General features: G+C 42.7%; 1 protein-coding gene across 2 annotated transcripts in view; it reads left to right on the top strand.

Moving 5' to 3' along the window:
- The window catches only part of LOC125892220 (V-set and transmembrane domain-containing protein 2-like protein), a 77,137-nt gene extending 61,521 nt beyond the window's left edge, over positions 1-15,616 (top strand). The window contains exons 3-5 of one of the 2 annotated variants that reach the window (XM_049582056.1): positions 2,951-2,995; positions 12,309-12,765; positions 13,485-15,616. In XM_049582056.1, the coding sequence (XP_049438013.1) occupies positions 2,951-2,995; positions 12,309-12,765; positions 13,485-13,678 (696 nt within the window). In that variant the 3' untranslated portion in view covers positions 13,679-15,616. Of the gene's footprint in view, positions 1-2,950; positions 2,996-12,308 lie in introns of both variants that reach the window. The other variant, XM_049582057.1, reaches the window with a different exon arrangement.
- The last annotated feature ends 18 nt before the right edge of the window (positions 15,617-15,634 follow it).

Below are 15,634 nucleotides of genomic sequence, written 5' to 3'. Positions count from 1 at the left end.
TATGAAACCGGATGGTCTCATGGTCTGTGCCGGACAGGAGCATCGAGATGGGGGTGGTTTGATGAGTGACGGTCCCCAGAAGATGACCATCCAGAGCGCTGGCCGGCATGGGACGAGGGAGAGGAACTTGACCAATGTCCAGCTGACGGGCGAGTTCCTTGTTGATCAGGTTGACATCAGCCCTTGAGTCGATGAAGGTGGCGAGGGTGTGGGACCCCCCTGCCAGCAGGAGCTGGACGTGAAACAGTGGTCTGGCCGGCCTGGCCACAGTAGAGGCAGAGATTTCCCCGGCGTTGGCGCTCGCTCCGGCGTTAGGCTGGTGCGCCCACCTGCATGGCCCGCCCCATGCATGGGTTCAGAGGAAAGGACAGGGGTGGCTGGAAACCCACGCTGACGGGTGGAAAGCCGATGATCTCCTCCCTCGTGGCGTTGCTCCCTCCTCCTCGCCTGTATCCGTCTGTCTAGCCTCGTGGTCAGCTCGATGAGCCCGTCCAGGGAGCTAGGGAGGTCGAACGAGACCAGCTCATCCTTAACGTAAGGAGCTAGTCCGTTGAGGAAGGCGTCGCACTGGGCAGCAGCGTTCCAGTCACTGAGGCGAGCCCGGGTTCTGAAGTCTATGGCATAGTCTGAAACTGTCTGATCCCCCTGCCTCTGACTCATGAGTCCCCCTGTAGCATCAGGACCCAGGGAAACGGGTCTGAACACCTTGCGAAGCTCCTCTGAGAAGGCCTGGAAAGAGGCGCAGGCTGGCGTGCCTCTCTCCCACTCCACCGTACCCCACAGACGTGCCCTTCCAGTGAGGTGGTTGATGGCGAAGGCGACTCTAGCTCCCTCTGTGGCGAAGGTATGGGGTTGCAGGGCAAACAGAATTGAACAGTTCGTCAGGAAAGGGTTGCAACCCTCAGGATCCCCAGCGTAGCGTTCTGGCGCCCCCACCCGGGGCTCAGATGTGGTGCTTGATGATGGCCCCGGGGTCGGAGCAGGAGGGGCTGGAGCTGAGGCAGAGGCAGCGTGTTGAGTCATGGAGGCCACCATCTGTTGTACCTGGGTGGCTAGTGAGGTTAGCGCTCGTTCCAGAGCTGACGCTGACTGACGGGCCTCCGCCGCATTGGAGGCTGACTGAGCCTCATGCTGCTGGAGCATTCCCTCCACCCGGCCTAGGCAAGACTGAGGAGAAGCGGGGTCTGCTGGGTCCATTTCTGGCCAGATTGTACTGAAACGGGTGTGGTATGGACCCAAATGCAGTACACAGGCGCTCAGGAACAGTTGGTAATGACCTTTATTTTCACCACAGCAAACAAGGTACGGAGCAGATAGAATAAACACAGAATAAAGTTCGTTCTTCGGGCTGAAAGCCCTCACACAGTCTCTGGGGCTCAGACGAGGGGAAGAGACGCGGCCGGAGTCGGCCGTGGAACCGAGGGGAAGCTCCTTAGCCCCCGGCTCCAAACAGTTCAGTTCTCTTTTGGTGTGAGGGGAAGAGAAGTAGCTTACTTCAGCCGATGACGACGAGGAGGAAGCTCCGTGGCCCGAAGAGCCGGCTGCACGTGCGGAGGTGCCGACGGGGAGAGAGCAGAGGAATGGTCGGAGGCAGGCGGGGGGGTCGTAGCCAGATGAGCAGTCCGTGAAGGCAGAGGCACCGATGGGGAGCAGGCAGGAGGATAGACGAGGCCAGGCGGAGGAGTCGTTACCAGCCGAGCAGTCAGATACCAGAAACGCTGAGGCAGAGCACGAGGTCAGGGACAGAAGGCAGGTGAGTTTACCGGGAGGCAGACGAGGAGAGCAGGTCGGGAACAGGCAGAGTCGGCACCGGGAGATCAGACAGGAGATGAATGCTGGAAAGTCTCGCATGACGCTGAAGAACAATCTGGCAACGAGTGAGAGTGCTGGAGAGGCTTATATGCAGGGCTGATTATGATGAGCTGCAGCTGTGTAGGCAGGTGAGCAGAGTTGGGCTGATAAGGTGGGCGTGGCTGGCAGGTAGAGTGGAGCAGAGGGAGGGAGAGTGGAAAATCACTGCAGCAGAGTGACAGGAGGGGAATGAGAGACAGGGACTGTGACAACAATTGTAAATGAGCCTGCACCCTCCATTTAGGACTTTAGCTCAAAGGATATTTAAGGATATCTTTAACAACTTTTTCAGTATAGTTTTGGCCATCATTCCAATCTGTAATAATACACTGTGCTCAAAATTTCACACCTTAGATCTGAAAGCATGGCAACATCACTAAAAAAAAGTCTGAGATGGCAAGAAATATAAGCAGTCAGACAATCAGCTGTGGTATACAGCACTGTATCACCTGTGATTACACATTTATACTAAACTAAACTGTGTCAGTTACCCACACACCAGGGCACCCTTTAGCAGTGGTATAAAAACAAAGTGTTTTTCTTACATTCTAAGTTTATTTCGAAAAGCCTCTGTATGCATTTAACAAAAAGAAACTGTGAAAACAGAATTTTATTTTGAAAAGACACATGTAATGCGCGTAAATTGACACACTATCTGTGTGCGTCCAAAAGTGACGCAGGAGGGGTACCTAGGGTGTCATATTTAGACATGATGGGCCACTGACCAAGTGTCAATATTTGACAGGTTGGGAGTGAGAATGAATTAAAAAAGCTGCACAGAGCTGCAGAGTTGGGTAATTTATGTAAGTGTTGTGAGTGACCTTTGTCACATACAGCCATTTAATTCAGTGTTATTATAAAAAAAATATTGATATATGCAGCTTTAAAATAGGAAGGATCCTGAGAACAGCAATCCTCAAAAAAGTTTTTGGAGAACCCCACATGAGATAATCCAGCACATTGTTATCTAGTGACATATTTAACGTGCATAGATTAATGTGGATTTATCTATTAGTTAACACTTGATTATAATTCCATTTAAATGTTCATAACCTCAGTCTAACTGTAATAATGATTTATTAAAAATCTTTGCTCCTAGGTGGCTCCTGAGGAGGAGATGCCAAAGGATGCTACAAAGATAAGTGTGAGTTAACCACTATCTGCTGTCACTCTCTGAGAAAAGCCTTCTGTTTGTCTTGGTGTTATATGATGAAATGAGGCACAAAACCCTCATGATTACATTAACATTCCTTGCTCCGGATGATCCGCAGATGTTGTACTTATGCTGTTTTATACACAAGGATCTGATTTTAACTCGGTGCTCTTAACACTCCAGACAACACATCAACACAATCACTTCATCTTTGATGGGTTTGTAGAATCACAGTGTCAGCCAAAGCACGGATAGCTCCGGTGCTGGTGGGTGGTAAAGTGTCCTCCTCAAGGGGGCACGGCCTGCAGTGCATCATCTTCAGCTTCTCATAAACGCCCCTGCAACTTTATGACAGCAACATCAGATCCAAATAATAAACAGTGATGGGGACAGGCTGGGAAGTCAGCAGAACTTTTTATATCTCCTCAGGTATCCATAGAGACTTTAAGTTACTCACCCAGACAAACAGTTTTCCACAGCAAGCAGGGAGGGCCTTTTTACTGAGGAAGACTGCAGGAACATATTGTGACTCAAAATTGCACTTTTTCCTTCTAATTAATTGAAGAAGTGAGCAGACTGCAGGAAATACTGCACATCACCTCCACACTAACATATTCATTGTGCTAAATCTCTCTCCACCAACTTTACAATTACAAAAATTAGCAACAAATGTTACTGGCTAATAGGGATGTAACCATACATTGAATTTTGCTTTATCACAATAAAAAAAAAAGTCTCAATGCCATTGTGGGACTTTGACAGTATTTGTGAAGATGATACATGGTTATTTCACTAGTATAGCTACGTTTTACTACCTCTATCTCTCCAAAATTGTCAGGGCTCGTCAACATTAATACTTGCCCACCGGGCAAGTAAACTTTGTGTCTGGGTAAGTGTAATGCCTCATGCTCTTATCTGTTGGGCAAGTGTAGAATAAATTATGTGTAATATAGCATTCTCCATCCATCCATCCATTTTCGTAACCGCTTATCCTCTTGAGGGTCGCGGGGGGGCTGGACCCTATCCCAGCTGACATTGGGCGGGGTACACCCTGGACAGGTCGCCAGACTATCACAGGCTAACACATAGAGACAGACAACCATTCACACTCACATTAACATCTATGGGCAATTTAGAGTCACCAGTTAATCTGCATGTCTTTGGACTGTGGGAGGCAGCTGGAGTACCTGGAGAAAACCCATGCTGACACAGGGAGAACATGCAAACTCCACACAGAAGCATCGAACCAGTAACCCTCTTGCTGTTAGGAGACAGTGCTAACCACCATACCACCTGCCCAGTATAAAATTCTCTGTAAATAAAATGCTTATAGACAGTGAGCATCACAATGACCTAATTTTATTAGCTGGAGGCAAAACATGACTCACTACCACAGGGCTGTAGGCTGCATAGGAGTCTTATAATGTCATCACATTGTGTTTTTGGGTGCCAGAATAGAAGGAGTCATGGCTCAAATCTTAAATGTTATCGCATACCAGCTGCCACTGCCTGTCAACAAAAACGAAGACAGCTATGGTGAAATGTGATGACATGAGAGGACTAGACGGAGACCACCATCAGAAATGCTCGCATGTGCAGCACACACTTAATATCAGGTTAGGGAAAAAGTATTTACTGTTGTAGGGATGAACAACCTCATGTATATTAAGAGTTATCATGTCTACCTAATCACAATTAAGAAGGATATTGGATTTCTCCGTAATGCTAACTTTTTAGCGCATTAGCTAACATTAGCCTCAATAGCAAAACAAACTAGAGCAAACCATTGTAATCAAGCCTTTAACTGTGGGGACTTTTTGGAAACTTTGAATAATAAATCCAAAATGATAAATCCGACACCAAATGTCATTATGGATGTTGAAAAGTGTAATTTTAGCTGCTAGCTGCCTGGAGCTCAGCATTTCTCCAACCACCTAAAACTGCCCAAAAAATATTAGGTTTAAGGTAGAATCATCCCAGCCATGTCATTGTTACCTCTTAATTGTATATTTTTTATGTTAATGAATTGTAATAATTGTCCAAATCCCAGTTGGTTTAATTTTTGAAAAAGATGAATGTCATGCCCTGATTGCATCATTTTTGTTTGAGCAACAGATGGCGCAATTAACAGTCAAGTAGACAGACTCATAGAGACAGGCGAGAAATAACGTCAGATTCATTATTTAATGACGTTTTTTTTTTTTTAAAGTAGGGATGTCCCAATGACATTTTTTTTGCATCTGATCTGATACCAAGTCTTCTATTTTGAAACCAAGTCCAATACCGAGTCCAATCCGATACTTTGCAAAGCACTGAGAAAGAAAAAAAGTTGTCCTATAAGATTTGTTTTTTATTTAAATAGTATCCAAAAAGCTTATTGGTGGTTCAGCAGCACAAAATGTAAACAAATTCTGACTTGTAAAAAACAAATTGTCCCTCCAGAGTTGCTGTAGGGCTGTGGTAGGCGAGGTTCTGCTGTTAGGTGTGGCTGTGTTGCTCCAAAGACAGTAGATAAACCAAGACGGTCCACTGCGAGTCAGTTTCCTGTATCAGTGTCACGTGGGGTTCGCTACCACCACGCCCCTTTAGGAGACTAACAGCAGGTCCTGAGTCCATTGACTTCAGTGGGAGAAATGAACGTGATTACAGATTATGGACGATTCTTTCGCCCCATAGTCACGGAAGCAGATATTGGACCCATTTATCACAAGTCACATATCTTCAGAACATTCCGACACCAAAATGGCAAATTTCAGACGGACAAATCAGGAGAAAATTTACTTTGTTCAAGACCTGTCTCTGTCTCAACAACACACTCTCGCGAGATCTGGCAACAGATATCTCCTCTCTGGTGCTGAAATCAGTGCAGTTTCGCCAAAGATACTGGATTAAAAAAATATTTTTTCCAGCAGATGTCTTAGTTACAACATGATTGAGCTAACTGGAGTACTTTCATGTCGTATCCGACAACGGGAGGCTTTTAACAGATGACGTCCTGATGTTAGCTTTGCTGCTGCTGGTAGCTGACCCTGTCAGCTGCAGCCACTGATGCTTTCTAGACATTGTGATTTTCCAAAACTGAATAAATACCACACATAGCAACACAAAACTGCTTTGCTAGCTCACTCATGTTGTAACTAAGATATCCGCTGGAAAAAATATTTTTTTCACCGACCGTTTATTGAGTTACTGAGTTATTACAGACACCGCTAACGGCTAACAGCTAACGGTTAGCCCAGCTAATCTACGATAACCAAGCGAGTTTGTGGATACCCGTCATTGATTGGCGGTTCTCCATCGTCTTTGATTGGGCTACGGGGGACAACGCCTACTTAGGAGACCGGAAATGTATACCATTTCATACAATGGGGGTATATTGTAGGTGGGCCATCTTGTTATAATACAGTATCTTTGGTTGCTCGGAATAAAGAGAGAAGGGGTGGCCGCTGAACCTGTTGTCTCGACTCCTGTCCCTTTATTGCACATTAGCTGCACTCAGTTAGGCGAACCCAGGATGCTCGGTTACAATACATTGGAAAGTGGAGGCAACAATGAACAACATAGCTGAAAAACCTGGCCATTTTTGTTGTTTTGATTCCTCCGATCTTTTATTACCAATTCCGATTTTGTACAAATAACGTGATCGGTGATGATACCTGATCCGAGGATCGAATCGGGACATCCCTATTTTTAAGTCATCATATTTCTTTATGAATATTGTGATAATTATCATACTGTGGACTTTTTATTATGATGTTATTGTACCATAAGTTTTTGGATTTGTAACATCCCTGTTGGCAAATCATACAGTCTTATACAACAAGTCATGTAGAAGTAAATAAAATGGTGTGCAAAGTTAAAACTACCAAACAAACAAAGATGTGTAGTGCAGAAACAAACGCACAGAAAAAACATGAAGCCTTTCTCCTTCCTCCCAAGAGGCTAGCTGCTGCTGATTCACAATAATGAAAGCACCAGCTGTGGTTTGGGCGACTGAGTGCGGGAGCGTGTGTGGGGGTGTTTGTGTGGGTGGAGCTGAAGACTGCAGGCTGTACAGCTGGAAAATCATTATGAGCTCTCTGTATATAATGAATGTCGGCCCACATTCATAGTAGAGCAAAAACATGATAGATGCTCACACATATGTAGACAAGAGATGATGAGTAGTGCTACAAAACAGAAGCTTTTAACATACAAAAAACGCACATGCAGGGACCGTGTCCGGGGCACGTACATTTACTGCTGTCACAGAAGGAAGGGGGTGATAAACGAAGTTGTATTTATATCTCGGCGCATCACGTGTCATGATGTCCCCAGACTCTCATCTCAACAGTGTTTTTCTGTGAACTTGCAAAGCTTTTACTTCCAAGATGTCGTCTCTTCATACTTTCAAAGCCACAAATAGAATTTGTTAAGCGGCACCTTTGTCTGAGTGCGTGTGTGTGGGAGTGATTGGCTGGGAGGAGGTGCAGCTGTATGAGTGTATCCAGGCTACGATACAGAAGTGATTTCAGCATCACATCTATACTGTAGCTCTAATATTCTGTCTCTGTATCTCTCTATCACTTCATGAGTGGTCTGCATATATGCTAAGCTTATTTTCCTTTTAAAACACAGCAGAGCCTAATTTATGATAGGCACCCAGAAACCTTTTATACGTGTTTAAACAGATTATCACTGTAAAATTATTCAGTGGGTGGTAACTGGCAAGTGCAGAGATGTGTGTTCCTGAATTTGAATGCAACAAGGATACTAATAGAGTGGTGCAGGGATGGCATTTTTTTGTAAGCCGACCTGGAAGTTAATATCGCCCTGGTTCCCCTGGCTAAGAGCCAATGGGAGTTTTCCATTGAATTTTGGATTATTGCAGAAAGTAAGCTCTGTGGCAAACAATTTAATTAAATAGTTTATGACACTTACACTTTTTGTTCAGCAAGGTAATCTTCACAAAGGAATGACACGTATAAGGGAACTGCACTGCGGTCACATGACTTCTGCATTCCCACAACAATGAGACTGTAAAGCCATGTTTGGCGTGATGACGCTCGGTTGTCTCATTTCACTACTTGTTAGAAACATCCTCTTTTAAGACATGTAAAAGCACCAAAACTCACAAAACTTGTCCACATATTTAAGTCATAGAAAAAACATCTCTTAAGTCTCTTAAGCTTGTTGTAACCACAGACCTTATATGAGGCTACTAACCAAAGGCCCATTAAAAAAAAACCTTGACTCTGAGACGAGGGAACCAGAAGTGCAAAAATGCTAACTCATTTCAGCTCTTTTTTCCTTGACAAGAGTTAGACGAAAAAATCAATACAATTATCCGTCTGTAAAATATGAAGCTGGAGCCAGGAGACAGTTAGCTTAGCTTACTGTACAGTAGCGTCACACTTCACAGACAAATGTGACAGTCAAGTCAAGTCAATATATACAGCCTATTATCATGAATCTTTGCCTCTGGGCTTTTTTACGATGTGCACAGCATATCCTACACCACCCTTTGTCTTTGGACCCTCCCTCTGGATCAAAACTCCCCCCCAAACACCCTATAACGGAGAAAAAATGGAACAATGTGGATTCCATCTTCCTCTTTCTTATGTAACTCTCAGCTCTGTTGTACAGGGTGTTCGCTGTGTCCTGGTTCTGTTTGACACATCACAAATATTGTGGAGCTGGTCACACATGCAAGAACCTCATTTACACTCCCACAGGTGTAGGAGGTGGATGTAGAAATGGCTTTAAACATCCGTTTGCATATTGACGGTTCTGCTTTCTCCACCACTCATTAGATCTGTCAATAACAAGAGCAGCTAAGAAAAAGTGCATCGTCACCGACTGTGTCACATTGATGAGCTTCTCAAACAGCACCACAACAGCTGTCATTTACTTGGTGTTTCTGGGACATTTTTATAACATACTATACTATGACATATTTATAACATTTTTGTAACACACTATACTACACAACATACTATACTCTGACCTTGTCATGACTTTTTTGGTGACCTACTGCAGTATGACATTTTTATGGCTTACTATACTACGACATTTTTATGACATTATTGTGGCATATGATGTTATGATTTTTTTTACAGCATACTTTACTATGACTTTTTATCACATTAATTTTTAATAATTTATTAAACATACTATACTGTGGTATTGTTTTGACTTTTTTAGTGACTTACTGTATTTTGACATTTTTATGGCATATTATACTATGGCTTTTTTGTGACATTGTGATGACATTTTTGTGGCAAACTATACTGTGACTTTTTGTTACTTCCTACAATATTACTTTAGTTTAATAGCATATTATAGTATGGAATTTTTTATTACATTTTTAATTTTAATTTGTGGCATACAATAATATAACATTTAAGGACATATAATACTATGGCTTTTTATGGCATACTGTAATATAACATTTTAATGAGATACATTTTTATTATTTATTATTTTTATGAGATACTTAACCATGACTTTTTAAATGACATTTCAATGACATTCTGTGTTGACATTTTTGTCACATGTTTATGGCATAATGCACTATGACTTTTTTTTTATTATATACTGTGCTATGACATGTTTTATGACATACGGTTTTTGTGGCATACTATACTATGACTGTTTTACATTACAAATTTGGCACAAACTTCTACATGGACTCAAGAATGACCAGATAAAATTTAGATTAGACTAGATTTTAACATTTATCAATGATAAACTGTCAGTATGGTGCATATCCTCCAACTTTTTACATGACTTTTTTTTTGATACTATACTATGACATATTTTGTGACCTACTAGTGTGATATATTTTTTATAGCTTACTATACTGTGACATATTTTGTGATATACTATACTAGTCATTCTCTTGTGCTTTGTTCCCACCGTGTCTGTCTGAATTATATTACATTGATAGAGTGGTCTAAGAAGTTACCACACATGAGGACTCTTTACTTTGCTCTCTCATAATCAGTGTATAGTAAATATAATCTAAAGTGTGTTGCTGATATAACAGGTTAGAACTTGAAATGGTGGGGAGTTCTAAAACTGCATGAAAAGGGTATTTAAAAGATATGAAATTTAACTTGAAGGTTTCTGCATGTACCCTGGTTGTATCGTGATTTAAAAATACAATATGTACAGCATCACACTTAGACTAACTCGTGTATAATGGCATGGGTGTAACAACACTTGTAAAGTGCCATTTAATTCAGGGAAAATTTTCTAGAGTAGAGACTTCCATTTCACCCTCTTGGTGTTAGATGATAGTCAGAAATCTAACCCAAATCATGATTTTGGCACAATGAAATAAAGATCAGAGAGTAAACTAAATAATGTCATCAGGTTAGCTGTGATAGTTAATGTTTGTCTTAAACTTGTGTTTCATCCTGTCCAACAAAGACAGGCAGCAAAAGGAGTAAAAGGAGTCCAGATGTCCAACAAAGTCCACAGTTACTGCAAGTGGGCCTGTGGTAGCTGTTAGATGCATGTGACAGTGAGTGCACTTTGTGCTCACATTACCACTCACCCAGTTTCATTGTCTGACAGCTCGACTTGATGGAGCATCTGTGAGATAATAGCAATAAGTGTTTTTGTGTGTTTCGGGGTAAAAGGCTGCTCTCTTTTTAGTGTTGAGCATCTGCTGTGATGCTGCAGGTATTTCCTTTTTCCTTCAGCGCTGTATGCAACAAAGGGCAAAGACTATGAGGGACAGGCTGGCTAAGATAAGCTGATAGGCCGACAGGGATAAGCACAGAAAGAGACAGAAGGACATTTTGAGGAAAAGGCAGAAAAAATAGAAACAAAGCAAAAGGACAGTAAAAAAAAGACAAAGCCAGCAGGAAACAGAGCAGACCTTCTGTGGATACCATTAGTGATGTTTGGCTCATTATACTTGATAAAGTACAAGCAACAGCCTAACAACATTTACACATTAAACTGATGTTGATCCAACGGTTGACACTGATGATGATGGTCTAGTAGTTAGTCTGAGTACAACAATGTTCCTGCAGTGCTTCAGTGCTCATTTGCATTACACAGTCTTTGACTGCCATGTTTGTTGAAGCGCAGCGTTACATTGTGGTATGTTGACCATGGGAAAAATAGACCTGATGAAAAAAAAAAAGGCTACTGAGTGGTGTTTCAGGAAATGTAATTCATTTGCAATTAATGATTGTCTTTCCACCGCTATTTTGCACGAATGTTGAAAATACCCATCCGCCTCCTGCCGAGGCCATCAGAAAACTTTACATCTTTACATCAATATCACACACTTTTCAAGGTATTAGCTTAAAGTGAGAGTACACTCACTTTTAAAGGACAACATAGCTCATTACTCCTCTTCCAAATGAAAAGTAACTTATAAAATAATCCCTTGAGCTATTCAATACATTCGGGGTTTTGCCGCCACAGTATACTTGGTCTGATATGACCAGTAGCTTATGGTGGCTAATGTAAGATGATGTTAGCACACTTTACATTGTTATGTAACTGATAGACAGTTTAATCACTAAACTTGTGCTAGTGTTACACTACATTTTAGCATTAGGCTATCCCTTTTCCTGTGACTACAACTTGTGGCCACAGCAGTGCCCGTTCAGCAGAGTTACTCAGTACAAGAGCTGTAGATGGTAACTTTTATAAAAATAAATTCTCGTCATATTTGCTGAAACTGTCACTACATCCACACAGTTGTAAATGAGACAGATAGTCTGTGAAAAAAATCATGGTCCTCTTCCTCGTAGTGCTGCTAATGGCATTTGCTTAAATCTACCATGGCTGAAGGAAAACACCAGATCTTACTGTCAAACTAGGCAGCACTTGTCAAACTTGAATCAAGGTTCTGCTATCATGTTGTTTATTTCTCGCCTTAAATGTTTTCAGAAATGCATTTTAGTGTACTGTTTAGCTGTAAAAGGAGCAAGTTGGTCCGGCCATTGGGTGGTACTTTGTTTTGGCTCGACTCAGAGTCACAAACCTTCTTATTTTACAGCTAAACAGTACACTAAAATATGTTTATGACAACTGCATTAACGACTCCTCAGCTCTGATTGGTTGTTTTCGTTCACATGCAGTAATACCAGAAGCACAACAAGGAGGCAGAGGAACATGATTTTTTTCACAGGTTATCTGTCTCATGTACTACTGTGCGGATGTAGTGACCAGTTTCGGGAAATATGACAGATTTTTTTTTTTTTCTAAAAGTTACTAATTACAGGTTTAAGCATGATGTTGTTTTTCAATCTCATCATAATTCATGTCTTTCTCTCTATATTTTGTCTGCATTTCCCAGGTTGTGAAGGTCGTGGGAAGCAACATCTCCCACAAACTCCGTCTCTCCCGAGTCAAGCCGTCCGATGAGGGCACCTACGAATGTCGTGTCATCGACTTCAGCGATGACGCAGGTGCCCGCCACCACCGTGTCAGAGCCTACCTGCAGGTGGTGCCAGAGAGCGACATAATTGACAGCAGCCACAATGACAACTTTGAGACCCTGGACGATACCAAGGAAGGAGTGGCATTCGTCGACGGGGGCGACATGGAGTCACATGGTGGTACCAAAGAGCACGCTCACGGCCATCACCAGAATCACGGGCACCACCAGGAGCACGGCAAGCGGCCTTCATCGCCGGCCCACCATGGCCACAGCCACAGCGGCAGCAGTCAGCAACACAAGGCAGGCAGAGAGCTGAGGAAGAGGGACGTGGACAGTAACCACAGCCACAATGACTGCACCAACGAGCCGAGCTGTACGCTGTAGATGTCGCCTTACGACACCTGAGTGATAGATTACACAAGGATTGCATAACATGATGTGTGTCACAGCATAAAAAGCTATTCTTCCCACACAGTGCAAGCGTGTGCACAAATCCAGAATCCCTAGAAATGTACAGTGTGGCTTGTTCAGAGCACAGCGCTGCAAACTGTGCTGGGGAATGTAGCTTTTTCTTGCTGTGCATGGGTCTGGGTTGGACTGCTCACTGTCTGTAAAGCCTGGCTTCACGTCATTCAGCGAGGGGGGCTGATGTGTAGATCTAAGCAGCTCCACTGTTTCTGGTCTCAGCACTGACAAAAAAAAAAGACTTGTCTTACTATTAACCCATGCTCTGTTCCACTCTTGTACTTTAGATACTGTAAATGACACAACCCTGCTTTCAGGCTCATACTTCTTCCACTGCCTTACTCTCTCATTTGATACACCCTCAGAAACAAAAGGGTAATATTATACATTTTGTAACTGGGTCTATGCCCGGTAAAAGAAATGTTCCTTTTATTCTGAGAGTGCACTGAATGAAACTAAACCGTCAGTAATTTTTCCCTGGAAATCTAGTCGAGTCTGATTCCTCAGCTTTTTACTTAGAGCACTAGCTTCTTTGCATTTTTTTGTGTGTTCATATAATGCACATGAATATGGTGCAAAATCTGTATGCACCTGAAATTCAGCAATTTATTCTGTGTTTACTCACAGGGGGGAAAGAAACATGCTTTCTTCAGCAGAAACTCATCAAGGTCCCAAAGCAGCAGCGCTCATCAAGGACAGATACGGCCTCAATTCATTTGAGTTGGAGGAAATACTGCGGGAAGTCTGAGATTTCTTCCCCATTTGTGCGGAGTTCAAACAAAGCACACCACAGGCTTTATTTTCCCCCACAGCACTTTTGAGCTTATGAATTTGCAACCCAACAAAAAAGATGTGATTTTTTTGTTCACCCCCTTGTGCTGCAGGTTTAATCCATTCATGGCTGTTCAGGCTGAGAGGAATCAATCGTGTTGTTCCATGTGGACCCCACCTGTTTGGAAAGCCATGAAAAGACTCAAATCTGTGCCACTAAATTAAAAATCTGACTTGGTGTGCCTCTAAATCCACTCTGTGACTAGAAATCAATGGAAGAAATGTGATCTTGGTGATACTTTTTTTGGAAGAGCAGTGCTGTATCCCGGCTTAGTTCCCTTATTCTGATGCTCCAGCCCAGTGCTCATCAATCATTTAAAAAGCCTCAATCCTCTCCACTACAAGCCTCTAATCCACTCTGTATATATGACTGTATAATATGAAATAAAGTGAGTGCATGTTCAGTAATTTTCTTAAAAACTTTTTCAACCAACCATACACAAAGACAGTGTGTTAGTTATGGATATTTTGTCATTTATTTATTTGGTTCATTTAAAAAAAAAAAAAAGTCCATTCAGTTCGGATTTTTTTTTTCTACTTTACAAGTCCTGTCTAATAGTTTTTCAAAGCAGTTTTCCGTTGCTTTACCGCTCTCCAGAAGTGCTGTACAGACAGATGAATGACATATTCTCTTCATAGCTGCTCAGAAAGGGGTTTCCCTTATGTATCTTAGTACTTAAAGCAGTGTTTCTTAAACTACTGTACTGTATGTGCAGGGCCGCACACATGAGTGTTACCGTGTTTTAAATGAGCTTGAAAGTGGGATTCATTTTGTGCAGTTTGGGACTTTGGTCTGAAAAGATCTGAGAGGCCATTTTACTTCTGCCAACTAATAATCTCTTTGCTTAGATGCTCGTGTGAAGCGCAGGACAGTGCTTTACTCCGAAGGGATCAAATGGGGCAAAGTGAATGTGGGTGACATGCTGGATGAAGCCTCGAGCAGTGAGGGCGAGAAGTAAGAGAGAAGTGTTGTTAGTGAAACCCTGAAATTGGCTGTTCATACCGTCTCAAAATATAGTCTGTGTCTCAAGGCCATGCAGGGCTTTATTTCTCTGCTGTAGGGGAACATTGTTGGCAGTCCCTGCAGAGGGGGAGGGAGATTTAGTGAACAGAGGAGTGATCAATTGGGTGTTTTTTTTTTTTTTCAATGAGTAACTTTGATTTGATGTTTTGTAAAGAAGAGATCACTGTTAAAAAAAAGAGGGAAAATGTACATTTCTTCTAGAATGTTTGGTCTCACACTAAGTGTATGGCTTTATCAAATGAAATAAATTGTATATGAAACAACAGTGAATCTATGGTCATTTTCTCATTGATTTAGAGACGTGAAAAAGATAGAAGTCACAACAAGCTTAGATTTCATTTCAACCCACCCGGACAGTCACTATGCATTTATATCTAAAGGGTTATTGTGGGTGTTTGTTTAGTTCTATGTCAGCTGTGGTTTAGCTTTTGGCCCCCGCTCTGTGCGAGTGTCTGTCCGTGTGCGTTAAGGAGAAACGATATTAGGCAGTTGCCTGTGTGTAATAGGTGCTGCCAAAGCCCCACTCCCATTGCTGCTGATGACTAATGGTGCTATTGTCAGCACTGGCAGCAGGATAAATAGCAACAGCACAGCATGAGATAAAGAGGCACTGTGCCGTGCTCGCTAGCATTAAGCCAGGCCAGCTAAATACAAAACACGTGGCGATCTTGTTTCACACTAGAAGGCTCATACATTCATTATGGAGCGATGAGGTGGAGAGGCTCCGGGTTCTCTCATCGCTGAGGTGATGTGATAATGGAGGGGGCTTCCTGTTTCCTTCATCTGAACATCCCAAGCACCCTGTAGGGCTCTGAGTGATAACAGGTACAATGATAGATTGGCCACTATCCCTGTCATGAGGCGTTCAACTCCCCCATAGTTACACAACCTGGTGCACCCTGTTCCCTTCAAGCTGACTCAT

This window comes from Epinephelus fuscoguttatus, linkage group LG7 (assembly GCF_011397635.1).
Source record: "Epinephelus fuscoguttatus linkage group LG7, E.fuscoguttatus.final_Chr_v1".
In the NCBI taxonomy this organism is placed as follows: Eukaryota; Metazoa; Chordata; class Actinopteri; order Perciformes; family Serranidae; genus Epinephelus; species Epinephelus fuscoguttatus.
Note: the sequence above shows the minus strand (reverse complement) of the source record. Positions and strands in the feature narration are given on the sequence as shown.